The sequence below is a fragment of the Gekko japonicus genome, unplaced genomic scaffold (assembly GCF_001447785.1).
Source record: "Gekko japonicus isolate JY-2015 unplaced genomic scaffold, Gekko_japonicus_V1.1 scaffold2344, whole genome shotgun sequence".
In the NCBI taxonomy this organism is placed as follows: domain Eukaryota; kingdom Metazoa; phylum Chordata; class Lepidosauria; order Squamata; family Gekkonidae; genus Gekko; species Gekko japonicus.
The window spans coordinates 83497-103215 of NW_015160903.1; the positions used below are offsets into that span (position 1 = coordinate 83497).

General features: G+C 43.6%; 1 protein-coding gene across 1 annotated transcript in view; it reads right to left on the reverse strand.

Moving 5' to 3' along the window:
* LOC107121128 (dystrophin-like) overlaps positions 1-19719 on the reverse strand; it is a 230112-nt gene that overhangs the window by 40684 nt on the left and 169709 nt on the right. Inside the window, exon 9 of the mRNA XM_015423996.1 lies at positions 5174-5412. Coding sequence (XP_015279482.1) covers positions 5174-5412 — 239 coding nt within the window. The remainder of the gene's footprint in view (positions 1-5173; positions 5413-19719) is intronic.

Here is a 19719-nt window from a genome sequence, read left to right on the forward strand (position 1 = left end):
GGTGAGAAATTCCACTCCTCATTTCCTTAACTTCTTGGGAAGATTTAGAGGGGCGTATTTGAAGGTTTGGAAAGCTTAAAAGTTGCGAAGGTGAGTACTCACTTATCAATCTGTTCATCACATATGTTATGGTGAGGTTCAAAGCTCTCTTCTAAGGGGTGTTTCACAACTTGGCCGGCATGACTAATCATGTCTGCGCAACTCAATGCTTCGGCTTTCGGATGATCCCAAGCCTCAACCCACTTGTCACAGCTCTTGGGGGGGGGGGGCTCAGATCAAGTCCTCTACAACCGGCTCTTCCTCCAGAAGTGTCGGTGGGATATCGGGAGGTCCCAATTATCCCCTAAAAAGCATCGAGGTGGGGCTGTGGCGCAGCAAGCTAATGGAACTTTCTGTTGATGGTCATGCATCTGATGTTCATCTGTAGCATCTGTCAGTCAACTGCCACCATAATTACTGCCTTCTGATGCCTCTGGAGTGTGGGTGGATCTACTGGAGTGTGGGTGGACCCTACTAACCTCTGACATTTCTGAAGAACTCCAGGAGACTGGTCTCATCTCACAGCAATTATGACACAATAAGTTATCATTAGCAGTTTGGATCACGTAAGATCTGAGATATGGTTGGTCCATAAGTGTCCCTCTTTGATTTCATGTGTATGTTGAAGAATTTCTAATGCAAACTATTTAGGGTGCCACGCTGCCCCAATTCACCTAAATTATGTGCAGGAAAAATGCAGGACATTATCACTAAAAAGTTCTTTGGGAATGCCATGCCATGCAAATATTCCCTTCAGCCATGAAATCGCCAATTTACTGGTGATACTTGACAGCGAGCACACTTCCAGGTAAAGTGAATAATAGTTGGTGACTATTAAATAAGCCTTGGATTGCCAGATGAACAGATAAGTACCCACTTTTTGGCATGCCCAACTGGGAACTGGATGTGGATGCAGTGACTGTGTTCGTTGCCATGGCTTGTACTTGAGACAGATTGAACAACCTTCTACCATATTGGCTATCCTGATTAATCCTGGGCCAATATAACACCTACTGAACTTGTTGTTGACACTTTTCAATGCCTAAATGTTCTTCATAGATTTCTATAGCATTTCTCTGGGGAGGCTAGCAGGTATCACTACTTTGCTCCCTTTAAAGATCATTCCATCAACTACTGTGAGTTCATGTCTGCAGTTCCAATAATCATGGATAGGCAGGTCACAGGTATCTAGCGTATCAGGCTACTGACCAGACATAGCTTGAATGAGAGTCTGTAAAGATGAATCTTTAGCAGTTGCATCTTCTACATGGTGCAATGCTTTGGTAGACACTGGAAGGGAAGTAATAAATCATGTTCACATATGCTTTTAGTTTGTGCTCTGTAGATTTTCCTTGACTCCTACAGAAGGATTGGCCCATGAAAGCATATAAACAGCAAACAAAAGTTTACCTGGTGTATAAGTCATGGCCAAGTCATATTTCTGTAGTTTGATCATCTTTCATTGGATCTGCAATGTACAGTTATTCAGAGGTTTGCTTAATAAAGCTATGAGAGGCTTATGCTCTGTTTCCACAGTGTGGCTATCTGCAACTTTCACAAGCAAATAGAATACTAATGAGCTCCTTCTCAATTTGCACGTTACCTAGTTTTTGCATCAGTGAGAAACTTGGATGCATATGCCGCAGGTTATGAGCACTCATGTTTTTGTAAGAAGACCACACCCAAGCTGGTATGGGATGCATCTTCTAAAATTTTCACAGGCTTATGTGGGTTGTACAAATTTAACACTGGTTGTTGAATCGGGGTTCTTTAAAACTGTCCAGGATTCCTCTTACACTGCATCCCAGCACTGCTCATTTTTCTGTTCCAAAAGTCCCCGAAGAGATGCTGCTATTGTAGAGGGATGAATTTTTCCAGGTATTTCACCATCCTCAAGAACCATTCAACATTTCTCTTGGACTGTGGATGTGGCATCATGTCTATAGCTAGCACTTCCTTTTTATCTGGTTTCACTCCTGCAGCAGAAATAGCCATCGCCTACAAAATATAAGTTCTGTGACCCCAAAAACACACTTCTCTCTGCTTAGCTTTAGGTTTGCTGCTGTGGTATCATTCAGAACCTCCTGAAGTCATTGATCATACTCCATTTTAGTTGAACCCCAGACAATGATTTCATCCATAGAAGGGTCCACCTCACTGATGTGGTCATAAATCTTATGTATTTTCTTATGATAAGCCTCTGGGGCAGAAGCAATACTGAAGGAGAGATGGAGAAATCTATAGTGGAGTGTTAAATGTGCAGAGTTTGAACCCTCTTCAATTAATTTTAACTGCCAAAATCCTGCAAATGCATTCAGCTTGCTAAAAAAAAAAAGTGTAAATTTGCAAACTGGGTCATTATCTCCTCCCTAGTCGGCAATTTAAAGTGCTCCATTTTGATTGCTTTATTGAGGTCTTTGGGGTCTAAGCATATGTGCAACTGACCATTATGCTTATCCACAAGTACTAGGGAGCTTACCTTAGTACTTACCCTAGTTTGTTTGGCTCTTAAAAGTTTGTGACAGTTCACAGTTCATGAACCAGGCATACCATGAACTACAAACTGTACTGAACCACATTTTCCTGGTTCATGCCCAACCCTAGTATCAACAACTAGGATGTTTGGCATGATAATTTTCGGCCCTGTGGCTCAACTCTACATTACAGAGATTCACTTGTGTACAATGAGATTATACAGATAACTGATGAACTAGAAATTAAGGAAGATGCTCAGCACCTAGGAACATCTATTTCTCTGTCTCTTCAAGACGACAAAAGATCAAGTTGATGTAGACAGAAAAAATAAAGGTAATCAATTGATTGTGTATCATGAAAGGTAACGTGGCTGTGATTCTCTGTGCCTTATTTGGAATTATTGGCCTTAAAAGAAGAAATATGCTGAATGCTATGGTAGGGTGTCTCCTTTGAAATATGACTGGTGAAGCTGCAATATGGGTCAAAGGGCTTCACTCTGGAAATGGATTGATGACAGTATGGTGCTGTTATCATCAATCAAATCTGGCAATGGAATGGGCCCTTGAAATAATGCAAGAACTGCAAATATGATAAGACATCTTACTAGCCTGGCACCAAATTAAAACTGTAACACCAGCTTTCTCCTGAATGTCATAAATTCCCTCCAAATACTGAAACATGTTTCACAGAGCACAAAATAAATCTCATTGTTGTAGTCCTACATAATCTTCCAGGATACAAAAGTCTCTGGGGGTACCTGTGTGATTCTAAAGAACAAAGTGAAAAATATTATGATATTGGAATATGAAGTCATGGACCTCTAAATCACAGCAAGTTAACAGGTTTGATAGCAAACATAACACCTGTACTCCAAGAATGGCAAAAAGATGTTGCAGAGGACCAACTTGTTACTACCTAGTATGCCGACTGTGAGAGAAAATGCCCTTCAAAAACTTGATATCATTAGTAATGATTCTGTGCCAGATGAACATAAGAAAAGAGCCCGGCTAAATCAGACCAGTGATCCATCTAGTCCATTACCCTGTCTCATACAACAGCCAACCAGTTACTATAGAGGGCCAACAAAAGGCATAAAGCCCAAGGCCTTTCCCTGATGTTTCCTCCTGGCACTGTCATTGAGAGGTTCACGTTCCCCGAGGCAGCGGCGGCGGCGAGGCCGGTCCTCCCCCCTGCCTGGCTCTGAGACGGTGGTGGCGGCGGAGAGGCCGGTCCTCCCCCCCTTTGCCAGGCTCGGCAGCAGTGGCAGCGGCAGCGAGGCCGGTCCTCCCCCCGCCCGCCCGGCTCCGCGGCGAGGTCAGCTACAGAGCGTTCCGTGCGCATGCGCACGGGACGCTCTTGCACTTTCGGGGGGATTTAAACATCCCCCCGATTTTTTTCTACTTTTAGCATTTTTGTGCACACGTGGGGACTGGCCCACGTGTGCACAAACCTCCCCCTCCCCTCCAAGTGCCCCCGGAGCGCTGATTTAGCTATCCGCACTCCGGGGGTAACTTGGCTATTAGATATATAGATCTATCTCAAATATAGCAGGTTTGGTATGATCTTTTGCCACAAGGATTAAATGAACTTGTGCCAGATAAAATGGTAGCTTGTTACACTTGTAGAATTTTATTTTTTCTCACATTTAAGTTATTTTTAACATATGCAGTTGTTTCATTTAGCAGAAATAATACAACTGAAAGCACACTAACCACTACTTGGGTATCTATTACTTGTGATTCTCAGTTAGGGAACAAGCTAAAATGATCATAAGTTTTTCCTCTAAATTAAAATTAATTTGTTGTATCCACCTACTCTCTGTTTATTAGGCATAAAATTAAACCTGGAAAACAATTAATACATTTTTAAATTAAGTTTTAGAAAGAGAATTAACAATGTTGTTTAGAAAAAGAGGAGCTCAGTTTAGTCCACAAACGCTCAGTGGAATGGAAGTGTAGTACTTAAAGTTTTGCTATGCAAGCTAGAACTTTTATATTGAACACTGATAAATCTGTGAGGCAGGTAATTACTTTCAGGCTATATAATAAACAAATTGCTTTTATTGCTCAAGAGCTGCTGAAGTTAAAGTTTTGTTTTTGTCCATGCTTATATATTTCCATATTTTGTGGGGTTTCAAAGATAAGTAACACTTAAACAGTTTGCTGACAAAACACTTGCATTAACAAGCTGCTCTTTTAAAAAGGGGATTGAGAAACTCTTCATAGTAGGATGACAGTAGGATACAAGCCTCTCAGAAAGTTCTTAAGAGAAATACACCAGCATTAAAAGGTAAGGAGCTGTGGAGATAATTCTGCCTACATCATGTATCTCTCAGCTTACCACTGCCTTTTTAAAAATGTCAAATTACATGAAACTATCATAGTAATTGGTTCCTGCAAAGGCAATATATACAATGATGCCATTTTCTTTCATTTACCTAAAAAAAATCTACCAATATTATTGCTATATTTGTTTAAAAATGTGAAATGGAATACAAGTTACATACATAAAATAACTCACATGACATACCTGTTTTAAATACATTTGATGAGGAACATGTGTGCTACAGATCTTAATATAATTCTATCATGTTTGCTCTAAAAATTGTTGCTTTCGTAGCAATTATTTCTGCCAGGCAGAAGAATCAATATTTACATACCTTTTGTTTGATAATCATGTCATTGATTTCATCAAGATCACCCACAGTCACTATTTGGGATGTTATCACTCGATCCAGTAGAGAAAGCCAGTCCGTGAGATCTGCCCAGGCCTTATTGAATTCAGCCAGTGCTGGCACCTCTAGAAGCAAAGAAGATGGCATTTCTTGTTTGGAGATGGTGGTTTCCTTGGTTACTGCAGTTTGTGTAACCACAGTAACAGTTTGACCAGGAGAAGTTACTGAAAGGAGAAAAATGTCATTATTGGGCAGAGAGGCAATGATAAATCAGTCAATTCAGTGATGTAATGTCCTCACTACATTGGAAATTATTTCAGTGAACTGATGTTCGTAATGATGTGAGGTTTGTAAACAACTAATATGTATTATATAGACTACATGAAAACGTATCTAAAAATACACCATGCGAGGTGCAACTCAGTGCACTGCAGGAGTACTATGTGCAAATGTCTTTGCTGCATTCCAAAGTTGCCCCCTCCTTGTAGCATTGGTGTTTTGGCTCGATGTTTGCCAAGAGCTTTCTTGGGGACAGTAAGAGGTGAGAGGTGTGAGGGGGAGTTGGTGTGAGGGAGAGGTGATGTGGTGGACATTTCTTCAGGTTCATGAGGGAGGCATGCATCAAAACGGCTCCTAGAAAGGTCCTTTTCTATCTCCCCATAAACATTCATAAAATAAATTGCCATGCTGGCTTTTTTTGAAAAATGTCTATTCAGAAGTCTTGAATCCTTGAATACAGCTGATTTCTTTTCTTTTTTTTTTTTTTTGGTAAACAACAGCTGATTTCTGTAACTGTCCTCAACTGTCTGCAGTCTCTTCTAACTGTGTTTTTACCTCAGAACATTGAGATCCACAGCTGAGCAATCAGAGGGAGGTGGGTGCAAGCAGGCAGGTTTTACCTCAGAACTCTGAACTACGCAATTAACCAATCGGGGGAGGGGGCGGGCAAGGAGGCAGCAGCCTGCAAAGCACATAGAAAATAATTGGGGGAACACATTTTGCCCCTATTTTACCCTCTTAGAGGTCATGTTTCTCAGAAATCTCTTCATGGGGGGTTGATGTCATGGTAGGAATGCACTCCCCTTATTTTGGATTTCTTGGTTAAGGGGTTTGGCTTGGGCATTGAATTTGGGGGCAGGGCATGCCTTCCCCCTTTTTTTACAAAAATGTTTCTCATTTATGTTACATTTTAGAACTGGGACATAACTACATATTCAAAACAGCATCTGAGCTATCAGATATTAAGCAAGTTCATATGAACCAATTTTCTAGAACCCACATTGTGAGAAGTTAAATAACCTAATACAGGAAACCAGTTTTCTACAAATTTGGGGTATATTTCCATTGTGGGTGGGAGTAAGGCATCAGGGAGGCTTGGCCAGCAGCAGCCCAAAGGCAGACCTGCTGTGCAAACCTCCCCGACAGCTGTAAGCATCCCACCACCTCTCCTACACTTGACACGCAGCTGCCTGTCCTGTGTAGGAGGGGGAGGAGTATTAGAAGCTACTGTGGAGGTTGGGCTGGCAGGATTACTAAGGTATTACTGCTGGGACAGGCTCCCTGATGGCTTTAAGCACCCTGCACCCGCTGCTGCACCTGACAGGTGTAGGAGGTGGGGGGCATGTTTGAAGCCAGGGGGAGGCTGGGCCAGCAGTATTGCTGCACCTCACAGGTGACTGGCCATTCCTGATTTCTTCAACTGTCATTAGCTCTCTGCAATCTCCTGTAACTGTTGGGGTTTTTTTAAACTTCAGAATACTGAGCTCTGCAGCTGACCAATCAGAGAGTGGGGGGTGCAAGGAGGCAGCAGCCTGGCAGTCACATAGGAAGCAATGGGGGAGCACATTTTACCCCTTTTGACCCCCTTAGGAGTTGAATTTCTAAAAATCCCTTCTTAGTGAGCATCTACGTCATGGTAGGAGTGCTGTCCCCGAATTTCATGTTTCTAGGTCCAGGGGTTGAGACTGGACATTGATTTTATGGTGAGGGGACTATATATATATATATTTATATATTTATACACACACACACACACACACACACACACACACATATATTCCCAAACAAGAATTGGCTATAGTAAACTATGTTGTGTTTAGGTAAGTTAATTGAAATCTCTTTCGCATTTACATCATACTATCAACAACCTGCACCCTTTAAATTCATACAAATTTATCCATAATATAAACAAAAGTTGTCTTTAAAGCTTTGGCTGAAATCTGAATAAATATAAATAACTGACACAATAATTTTCTGTTTATTGGGCTGGTTCTTCCATTCTCTTAAAAGTTATGCAAACGAGTTGGATTTATGTCAACAGATAAATAATATAGGTGGTTTTGAAATGCTTCTTTTTAATTCTTAAATTTCCAGAGGTTCCTAAATTTCATCATTAAATAAAGACAAAACACACATTATTGTTATTTTATATTTTGCCCAAGATGAGTTATCTGTAGAGAATTTTTGTCCCTGTACATCTAGTGAAAGAAAAAGAGATAAGATTGTCTGTAGAATGATTGCCATTCCTTTTCTACAATAAGGGTGGGGTTTTTTTCATTTTTAAATTTCACACATCAGTCACAATTTCTGGTAGCAATTCCAAAATGTCATCTCATTACATTTCACCACCACATTAACCCCTTAAAAGATAGAGGTCAGGTTGTTTTGAATGAAGTCTTATAACTAATAATGAGGTTCTGTACCTGGATGTCAAGGAGTAAGCAAGAAGAGGAGTTGGATAGATTTAAGCTAACCATGATTCAGTTTTATCTGAAAATCTGAATAATGAAAAAAATCATGTTGATGATTCTAAGACATTGCAGAGGAAAAGAGGATGCAGCCTATTTGAAAGATATGTATGCTATTGCATATTAAGGCTGATTACATTTTACTCCCACCCCAACATTTTTGTGTCTTGTTTATTCTAAACAAATCAAAAGCTTTTCTAAGAGGAAGGTTTCTGGATTCTTATATTCTTATATTAATCCTTTTCTACTCACACAGTTCAAACTATATTAAATGGCTAGGAAATTCCTTCAGCAGTTTCTCTCATGGATGCATTTAGGTAAAACTGCTGTAATCATAAGATTATACAGATGAACTTTTTCTGTAAATATGTTATAATTTAAACTACATAGATAGCTTATTTTATATACTCCATAAATGCATTGATAAAATTTAACAAGCAAATAATTTAACCACCAGAACACTGGATATTTTTAATTTGAAATATTTCCTACAATTATGTTTGTATACAAATGCATAAATGTATTCTTTAAATGAAAAGAGCACATAACTGGGTGAATTTTCAAACCACATAAATATCAAAAGCATTTGAAGCCATAAACAGCTTAAGGATAAGGGTGCGTCACCCTCTTACCCCCTTTTGGAGTCTGGCATTCACCTGTTCACTGCCTCAGTGCAAACCTGGACCTGGCACTCTGAATGTCAGGAACTGTGGAGTGTCACAGGGATTTCTGACCAATCATATACATGTATCTTTCCAAAATGATAATTTGAAGGAAAACATTTTCAAATTATCACAGGTATCTTATCTTCATATTAGTAAATCTATAACACTAATTATATTTGTTGCTGGAAACTTTCTCAAGAAAAATCCAACTTTTTGTGTATATGATAGGATTTTCTCATTACCTAGGAAATAATGGACGATGCAGCAATAATTAATTGTAAAATGGTATGGTCTTCATTTTTATGAACTATTTTTCTTGATCCAATTGGATATATTACTCAAAGTATATATTATTCTGTTATTTCTCACTGCTGTGAAACGACTCATTGCACAATATTTGGTGCCATTCAATTATTTCTACTATTTCTGAATTATTTCTAATCGAACAGATCCATTAAAGGAATGTCGGGCAGGGTTGTTCTGTAGATAAAGACAGAAAGAATGATCTTACAAGCTGCATTGGGTTCCCCTTGGGGAGAAAAGTATGATAAATAAAGTAAAATTTTGGCCATTATGGTGCCGGGATTGGGAAAGGACTGCTGCTATCTGACCGGCTGTGTGTGCGCTGTTTGCCCCAGGAGGACGGCCGGCAGTAGGAGGACTTGGGGGGGTGTCTTATGCCCTTCTGGGGGCTCCTTTGCCCGGGTTGAATTCCACTGGGGTGGGCCCTGCTGGATGGCTGAGGTGCCTGTGGCGTCCAGCCCCAGCTGGTGGGCTGTGTCAACTGAAGCTGCGTCTCGTCCCAGCTGGTGGGCTGTGTCATCTAAAGCTGCACCACTTGCCCCTCTAACTGCGACGTCTGCTTTGAGCTGGTGGGACTTTGTTCCTGGGATTGTAATGCTGGTGCCAGGTGTATGGCCCCCTACTGGAGGTTACCCTGACTGCAGCGTCCCCAGTCAGGTCCAGGCTTGGGGTCACTGGATAACCGTGGGGCTTGCGACATCTCTTCCAAGCCGATGGAGCTTCGAGGTGGCGATCTCCCCATGACGACAACTATAAGATTTGGGCACCTAAGAAGACGGAGGTGACCACTACCTATGAGGATAGGTTAGGTGCAAGAGAAGCCCCAGGGGAGAATCGCAGGGAGCCAACAAGAACCTCCCGTACACTAGCATGTGGAATGAGAAGACTTGGGACTAGTATAATCTTGCAAAGGAGACCATCGATGCAGTTGATTGCTGCTATTAGCTGCTACTACTTTTGTCACGCCTGCGCCGCTCCTGTGAGGGTGAGTTGCTGGTCACCGTGCTGCCCCAGCAACGAGGGACCCATAGCCAGAGAGTTACCTACGGTAGGACATCCCTGTATGACCGGAGAAAAAGGGGGGAAGAAACTGTAGAGAGGAAGAGCTTAAACCGAGGAGGGTCCTTCCACCGGAGAGCTGTGGCCTCAGATACCGGGGTGTGCAGAGGGTTGCGTCACCCTCTTACCCCCTTTTGGAGTCTGGCATTCACCTGTTCCCCTGTCCAGCTCCCGGTTTCTCTCTCTCCCCTCCGTTTCCCCCCTCTCTCTCTTTCACAGCTGTAGCCAGCCCAGTTCCTTCCTCATCGGCCAACTCGTCTCCCGCTTTTATTACCCCCTCAGCCTTCTGCTCCCTCCCCTCTCTAGCTCCTCCCCCCAGTAAAGGGTTTGATGCCGAGGCTGGTGACTCCATCCCTCCGCCTGGCCTTGCCATCCAGCCTCGGCGTGCCCTCCACTCCGCGTCCTCCGCGTCTGCTGCTGCCGTCTGTCCCCCGTTCCGCTCAACCCCTGCAGTCGGCCTCCTCGTTGCAGAGTGTGGGGTGCTTCGGGCCCACCCCCGAGCTGCGCCCTGGTTTGGCACCATCTGCCACTCCCTTGGGGCCTCCTCGTCCCTGCTTCCGACACTGACATCATCCCTGGTCTCTTTCGTGGCTGCCTCCCGTGCGCTCGGCCTTTCTCCTGGCTCACCGCCTCTCCCCCCTGTCCTCCGGGTGAGTACGGTTATCTGGCAGGCGAGTGGGTTCCCTCCATCTCCCGCTGAGCCCGGGAGCTCCCACTCACGACCGGGACAACTTTAGAAGCGGTTGAGTAGTCAGCCCTAATTGAACGGGGTATTAATATTAACAATTAATTTATTATTTGAGGGAATAAGTGTGCTAGTGGGTTTGAATTAATTGTAGGGAGTTAATAGTTAGGTGCCGTTGTTCCTCAAGTTTGGATCATTGTTTAGTGAGAAGGATTTATCCTCAGTTATAAGAAAGTCCAAACCAATTTGCAATATAATATTGTTGGTTGCTATTATTGTTCAAATTAACTTAGTGTTAGGAAATAATTAAAAAAAAGGGTGGGTGGGAAGGCCTTTATTTACTTACTGGCTGATATTTGACTACTCTTGGGAATCAATTTTGGATAAACGTTTGTGTGGTAGGATATGTTGAGTTACTGTAGTAGTAGCAATTTTGTATTTTGTATGTTGCACACTATTGTACCCTCTAATTGGAGCAATACATTGAGTGCCCTGCTATCTGCTCGGTCGGCGGTCTGAAGCTTGCGGAGACCACCAAGGGCAATGATGCAGGCCAGGGAATTCTGGTGCTCCTGGGGAGGGGAAAGTACAGTGGTGGGAGCAGGTGGAGTAATATGGGCAGAGGGCGGAGAAACAGTAAAGCTCGACCCTCTTCCAGCCTGTGTCCCATCCCTAGGGACGTTGGCAGTGGGGTTAGGAAATATAACCCCCCTCCGACATTGGTGCTGTGTAATGCCAGGTCTATAAATAATAAGACCATAGTTCTTAGGGACTTCCTGCAACAGCAGAATGCGGACCTGGCGTGCGTGACCAAGACCTGGTTGAGGGAGGGGGAGACAGTGGCTCTCTCCCAACTTGCCCCACCTGGGTTTTTGGTCCTTCACCAATCTCAGATTGGGGGCAGGGGGGAGGAGTGGCAATATTCATCCGGGAGGCTTACTCCTTTGGGCGCTTCTGTCTCCAAAGATCACGGGCATTGAGTGTGCTGGCCTCATCTGAGAGGCCGGGGAGAGTTTGGCAATTCGGCTGGTGTACCGACCGCCTAACGCACTGGCCAATAGCCTGCCATCCCTGATAGAGGCCGTAGCAGGCTGGGTATTGGAACACCCTAGACTGATCGTCCTGGGTGATATCAATGTCCATGCTGATGACGCAACCTCTACTCAGGCAGCGGACCTGGTGTCATCCATGGTGGCATTGGGACTCTCCCAAAATGAAACGACCCCCACTCACCAAGTTGGGCACACGCTCGATTTAATCTTTGCGGTGGGGGTAACAGTGGACCAGGTCACTGCTTAGGTAGTCCCATGGTCAGACCACCATGCCCTAGGGGCCTGCCTGAATGTCCCACCCCAACCCTGTTTGGGTGGCAATCAGATCTTAGCTTGCCTATGGAGCCAGATGGACCCGGTGCGGCTCCAGATGGCCCTGTGGGATCCGATGCCCCCTGGCGGCTCATTGGATGAGCTTGTGGGGGACTGAAATAGCTGGCTTTCCGCAGTTATTGACGGAATCGCTCCACAGCGCCCTCTACACTCCCACACTAGGCTGGCTCCTTGGTATACCCAGAAGTTGTGGTTTATGAAGCGGGAGCTCAGACAGCTAGAGAGACGGTGGCGCCGAGCTTGAGATGAGGCAAAAAGAACATCTTATAGGACGTTCATGAAAGCCTATGAGAAAGAAAGATTTCTATGTGGCGGCAAATGCATCCACTAGCTCTCACCAAGCCCAATTGTTTAGGATGATTCGGTCGATAACAGTTCTGCCTCAGGGCAGACCAAACGCTAGGGAATTGGATATTGGCTGTGAGGCTTTTGCAAGCTATTTTGCGGATAAAATCTTGGCGCTCCACCGCGACCTCCCCGCCACACTTGAAACAGTGAGTGAACTTGAGGCCCATTTCACATCTTTGATTTCAATCCTGGATCACTTCAGCCCTCTTGTTCTGGAGGAAGTTGACAGACTGCTCATAGCGGTGCGCCCAACGACATGCAGCCTTGACCCGTGCCCTTCCTGGCTCATTAAATCTGGCCATGAAGGGTTTCGAGGTGCCCTAATGGAGATTATCAACAAGTCCCTCACTGAGGGGTAGTTCCCTGGGGCACTCAAGGATGCGATGGTCCACCCTCTTCTGAAAAAACCATCTTTAGATCCAGCCGAATTGGTCAACTATCGGCCGGTCTCCAATTTGCCCTATTTGAAACGGTGGTGGCGATATAGCTGCAGGGCTTTCTGAATGATGCTTCGTGCTAGATCCTTTCCAGTCCAGCTTCCGCCCAGGACATGAGATGGAGACAGTGTTGGTCGCCCTGACTGATGACCTCCGGAGACATCTGGATCAAGGCGGGTCAGCGGTACTGTTGTTATTAGATCTGTCAGCCACATTTAACATGGTCGACCACCAGTTACTAGTCCACTGCCTCGCCTTGCAATGGCTTGCTTCCTTTCTCCAGGGTAGGGGGCAAAGGATGGCGCTAGGGGAACAACAGTCCAGGAGACACCCACTTGAGTGTGGTGTGCCTCAGGGGGCTGTGCTGTCCCTGATGTTATTTAACATCTATATGCGCCCCCTTGCCCAGATTGCCCTGAGGTATGGGCTAGGATGCCACCAGTACGCTGATGACACCCAGCTCTACCTGATGCTAGGCGGCCAGTCGGACTCCAGACCAGAAGATCTAGACCAGACGCTGCAAGCCCTGGCTGGTTGGCTTAGACTGAGTTGGCTGAAGTTGAATCCAGCGAAGACGGAGGTCTTGTGCCTGAGTCGGGGCAGTTCAGGAGTGGAGAGCCCACTCCTGAGCTTCGGGGGTGCTCCATTGGTCCCAGCCTCGGAGGTTCAGAGTCTGGGAGTGCACCTGGATTCCTCCCTTACTATGGAGGCCCAGGTAGTGGCCACTGCTAAGTCGGCCTTTTATCATCCCAAGCTGATTAGGCAGTTGGTTCCCTTCCTCGACCACACTGACCCGACTACAGTGATCCATGCAATGGTCACCTCGAGACTAGAATACTGTAACACTCTCTACATGGGGCTGTCCTTGTCGTGGATTCAGAAGCTGCAGATAGTGCAGAATGCCGCGACCAGACTGTTGTTGGGTCTCCCTAGACGGGAGCACATCCAGCCTGCGCTGAGGACACAGCACTGGCTGCCAATAGCATACTGAATCCACTTCAAGGTGCTGGTTCTTAACTTTAAAGCCCTTTATGGCCGGGGTCCGACATACTTACGGGACCGCCTTTCCCCGTATACACCCCAGAGAGCACTACAGTCTGGATATCAAAATTGGTTGACCCTCCCTGGCCCGAGGGAGGCCAGGCTAGATGCCACTAGGGCTGGAGCCTTTTTGGTGGCAGCCCCTACCTGGTGATATGAGCTCCCAGAGGAGATCAGGGCCCTGCAGGACCTCTCACAGTTCCGCAGGGCCTGCAAGATGGAGCTCTTCCGCAAGGCATTTAATTAGGGGCCGCTGCCACTGGATCGCCCAGCTGTTGCAGCGCCTGGCCCATGATCTACCATCGAGTTGTTGCCATAAGGAAACTACGAGCAGAAGAAGATTTTAGAACATTTGGGAAATGGAAATCCTTTGAAATTGTGTCATCTATGTGAATCTTAATTGCTGTCAGCACTTTATGCTTGTTTTATTTGTTGTGTTTTTAATAATTGTGTTTTAAGCTGTATATATGTCATTTTGGAAGCCGCCCTGAGCCTGCTTTGCGGGGAGGGTGGGGTATAAATGTGATAATAAATTAAATAAATAAATAAAAATCTTTTCAACAATGTTTGTATCTGTAGAAAAGAGCAAGTGTCCACTAGCATCTTAAAGACTAACAAAAATATGTGGCAGGTTATGAGCTTTTGTGAGTCACTGCTTGCTTCTTCAGAAGTGAGAATTGCTCTGCATAGAATTGCTCTGTAAATGTTGTAAATACCATTTTATTTAATAATAATTAAAGAAAGCAGAAGCTACAGCACTGTCACATAAAGCTGCAACCACAAATTATAAATTGTCTTCACACACCCTTAATTATCCTGTTAAACATCAGTGCCCTGTAGAACATCCAACAGTTCTGCAGCATAGGAACTCTTCATACATCTTGTGGAAGCCCATTCTATAAAGCAACCATTCAAAAGGAATGGGCTCTGGTGGCTGCTAGATGGGAAGCCTGAGTAGTGTAATGGCAAACAGAAGCTGGCCTGAGACGTAATCCCTTAGGTATGTGGATCCCAGGACTTTAGAGCTAATAATCAGCACTTTAAATTGGACACAGACTTGTAGCTCATTTTAAGGCAGACAAGATGTGTTCTGCTTTTCAGTCTCCAATGATAATCAGGCAGCTACATTTTGAACCATTTACAGTTTCTGAGTTGCCTTCAAGGGCAACCGCTTGCACAGTATGTTTCAGTAATCCCACTGCAAGGTTACAAAAGCACTGATCAGGGTGGCCGGATCAGTTGAATGTAACGATGGACAGACTTGGTGATTTAATGTAGCTGATAATGTAGCTGTCCATTGGACAACATGCTTTTCAAATAGCAAAGCTGAGTCCATAAATTTCCCTATCCTCTTTATCTGATTGGTTAAATTTCGTATCACCTAAAACAGGGGTAGCCAAACTGTGGCTCGGGAGCCACATGTGGCTCTTCCACACATATTGTGTGGCTCCCGGCAGGGCAGCTGGGGAAACAAAGGGAAGGCATGCATCCCTGATCGGTCTTCCCTTCCCCAGCCAGTGTTCCCCTCCCTGGGTAGGCTTGAGGGGTGTGTGGGGGGGGGGGGGGCAGAGAAAGAAAGCCTTTAAATGCATTCTCAAAGCCCCCCGCACCTACAAATATCATCGAATAACCCCATTTGTTTTTATTTTGGCAGTCTAATTTAATGTTAATAACAAGCAAATTTGCATATATTTCAATAAAAACATGTGCATAATATTTGGTCATGTCTTGCGGCTCTCAAACATCTGATGTTTAGTCTATGTGGCTCTTACGTTAAGCAAGTTTGGCCACCCCTGACCTAAAAGTACAGGGTCCATTCCTTTAAATAGCTTAATCTTGTAGCGTAGATAAGGAAAGACAGAACTGAATGCCAACAGAGAGTTATGACGCTCAACCCAATGCTCTGGATGATCTCTTTCAGTGAGCTGACATAAATGCTGAAGAGCATTGGTGACAAAATTGACCCTTCTGGCACTTAATCCACATACCAGGTCCCAAACAGCTGACTTTACTGCCAGTAGACATTCTTTGTGTTCACACAGAAAAGACCAAGATCACCCTAGGATTAGTTCCATAACATCTTCATGTTCCAAATGAAGGATAAGAATGGAGTGATTCATTTTGTCAAAGGTAGCTGACAGTTCTAACAGCGAGGATGAATCTCCTTTGTTAACTGTAAATGATTTTCCACCAGTGCCTTGATTTACACAAAACAAATAAAAGATGAACAATTCCTTAATATTTTTATGATACAGGGAATTAGCCAAAATCAATTTTGTATATACATCATTTTCACACACACAACTTTTGTGAAGCCTAAAACACCTGTCTTATGGGTAACATAAATCTGTTAGCTTTTCTTTGTTACACAAGAAACATCTGAAAGACATTTCATTATAGCATAAAAGCTATAGGTGTACAGCATTAATTTAAATTGGGTCAGTAAGAGGAGAAAATTTAGAGCCTTCCATGCCATTGCACTGTAACTAAAATGGAGGCTCTGATAAATGATTTAGAATATGCTGGTGTTAGATTTCATTTAAAAATAAATAAATTCCCTATGTAAATTCATCATCCAACTTCATTGTCCAATACCCATACACAGTAATAGGGATAGCATCTAATAACTGTTTCCCAGCACAACACAACTATTAACTCCACAGAGAACAATCCCAGATAAAGAAAATCCTGGAAGACTCAGCAATTGCAGGTAAGAACAGTAATCAGGCTGAATAGCTGAGTAAATTATTACATCTAAAATGTTCCTGGGGGAGGGTGTATAACCACCATACTAGTTATGATTTAATGTTATGTCAGATGTTAAAATTAATTTGTTTTTACAGCAGCTGATCCTAGTTAAACTAGCCATGCTGTCTTCTTGCATACATGGCTTCTACAGGAAGGACGAGATGGGAAATATGAGGGATACTTATACTCACTGCTAAGCAATACAATCTGTTTAATTCACAGCTGTAAAGAAGCAGAATGCACAAAGGTTCTTCCCCATTACATACCAATTAAACAATATACTTTGCCATTTCCTCTGCATGAGCAATTCACATCATAGAAAGAAAATTCCATTATTTACTCATTTTTTATCCTACATTTTGATCTAGACTAGACCAGTATTTGAAATTTCTTCTATTATCAACAGCTTTCTAATGGAAATCTGATTCTTTTGTCTACTTTAGGCATCATGCAGTAGTATTTTCCTAGAAGACTTGTATATTTTAAAGTGGTTAGGGAAGAAACAAATGTATGTATGATATGATGAAAAATATGACCAAAAGAACAATCTCCACTAATGTTTTAAAATACGAAAGTAATTGAGATGTACTGGATTATACAATAGCACTATGTCTAGGAAACACAAGTGAGTTTGTGCTTCCAGTACTGTAAACTTCAATCCCAGGAGTCAAACTATGGTAGGAGCTTCATAAATTCAAGGACAAATTCTGCATGCATATCAAAAGCTTTGAACAGACTTAATACTCTCTTTTTCCTTTCTGTCTTCTTACCAATTTCGGCTTAGTGGTTCTTAGAGCTGCTAATGGCATAAATACTCTTTCACGCCAGTTCACCTTTGCACAGAACCAGGTGCCTGAGTACAAATCACTCTGTTGGATATGATCCTGTATGAATCAAGGGGTGCTGGGAAGGAAAAAAATAGCCTTGTCCAAAACTCAGGGTCTGTTGTTCAGAGGAATAAGAATAAAGCAATTTCCCCACATGGGACTATTTGCACTCCATTCTTTTACAGTGCAGCTTGAAAGTGTGCTTCTGAATACATAAAATGTATGTGAACTTTAAAAGGCATAATCTTGATTTCAATAGCTGAAAGTTCTACAAGAGGAATAATAGCGAAGTAATCTTGAATATGTGATTCATATTCATCATAAAATGCTAATGGAAGAAGTTTCAAAGATAAAATGTTGCAGAAATAACTAAAGAAATAGCTTGATACAAGTCCAGTTGGTCGCTCTATCTGTGATGTTCACAAATTTTACATTTGCAATCAAGCTTTGGTTGTATCTTTGGTGGAGGCTGGGAGGTCTACATTGATAAAACATTACTGCCTCTATTTTGAGGTATCATTAATAAAGTTCCATCTGCATGGAATTATTGCTACAATAAAATATTTAAGGGAAGATAAGAATTTAGTTGGCTCAACATAGGATTATTATGGTTTTACAATTTTCTAAACTCATCATGTTGGACTGTTGATTCTATTTGCACAAGTTATTTGGTCAGCACATGAACAAAGGAAACTGAAAGCATTTAATGTCAACAAGTATTTATCAAAAAGTAAAAAGCTGAGGAACAGTTGAAGAATATGATAATCAAGGCTCCGTTTTATTAGAAAATTATTTTAAATGGTCCATTATTTTAAATGTTATATGCAAGAAGAACTTGTAGTGCCCTTCCATTCACAACTTGGTGATCTGGGGAAGTCAGCATGGATTTGTCCCCAAAAGGTCCTTCCAAAACAACCTCATTTCTTTCTTTGATCATGAGACAAGTTTATTGGATCAAGGGAATGCTGTTGATCTTGTTTATCTGGATTTCAGTAAAGCATTTGACAGGACTCCCCATGATGTTCTGATGGGTAAACTAAAGGACTGTGGACTGGACTGTAGGATAATTAGGTGGATAGGGAACTGGTTAGAGAACCACACTCAGAGAGTAATTGTCAATGGCATTTCATTTCAATGGAGGGAGGTATCCAGTGTAGTGCCACAGGGCTTGGTTCTGGGCCCGGTACTTTTCAATACATTTGTGTGTAGGGACTACTCATTAGATTTGCTGATGACAATAAATTGAGAGGAGCAGCGAACACACCAGAAAGTAGAGAGAGAGAATTCAATGAGATCTGAACATGCTGGAAAAGTGGGGAGATGTGAACAAGATGCAATTTAACAAGGATAAGTGAAGAGTTCTACATCTGGGTAACAAAAATGAGGAATATCCATACTGGATGGGGGATACACTTCTGAGTAGCAGTGTGTGTGAACAAGATCTTGGGATAAGGGTGGACCGAAAGTTAAATATGAGCAGCCAGTGTGATGCGGTGACAAAAAAGGCTAATGCAATCTTGGGGTGTATAAACAGAGGCATAACATCCAAATCACAAGATGTCATAGTCCCGCTGTACACTGCATTGGTCAGGCCACGCCTGGAGTATTGTATGCAGTTCTGGAGGCCTTACTTCAAAAAGGATGTTGACAGAATGGAGCGTGTGCAGTGGAGAGTGAAGAGGATGATTGGGAGCTTGGAGACCAAGCCCTATGAGGAAAGGCTGAGGGACTTGGGAATGTTTAGTCTGCAGAAGAGGAGGTTGAGGGGGGACATGATCGCTCTCTTTAAGTATATGAAGGGCTGACACTTCGAGGAGGGCAGGGAGCTGTTCCTGTTGGCAGCAGAGAATAGGACTCCCAAGAATGGGTTTAAATTAAGTGCGGGAAGGGACTGGCTGGATCTTAGGGGAAAAAAAATTGATAGTCTAAGGTCCCTGCCACACGGGACGGCTGGAACGCGGCTAATCAGAACCGCACCAAACTTGAGACGCCGCGGTGGGATCCCACGGATCCCCTCAGCCGTGGCGCATTGCTCCCCGGCACGATCAGATGCCGGGGAGAATGCGACAGTGCGAAGGGGAGCCTGGCGAACTGCACATGCTCACACATGCGCAGTTCGGCCAGGACCCAGGGATGTGCCAGCGCAAGGACGCGCCGGCGATCCCACGGTCGCACTTGCCGCAGCCCATCCGAAAGAACCACCCAGGGAGGTGGTTCTTTTTTGCTGCGCTGTATGGGCGGGATGGGACGGATCGGAGACGGAAGCATGACATTCCCCAGATGTTG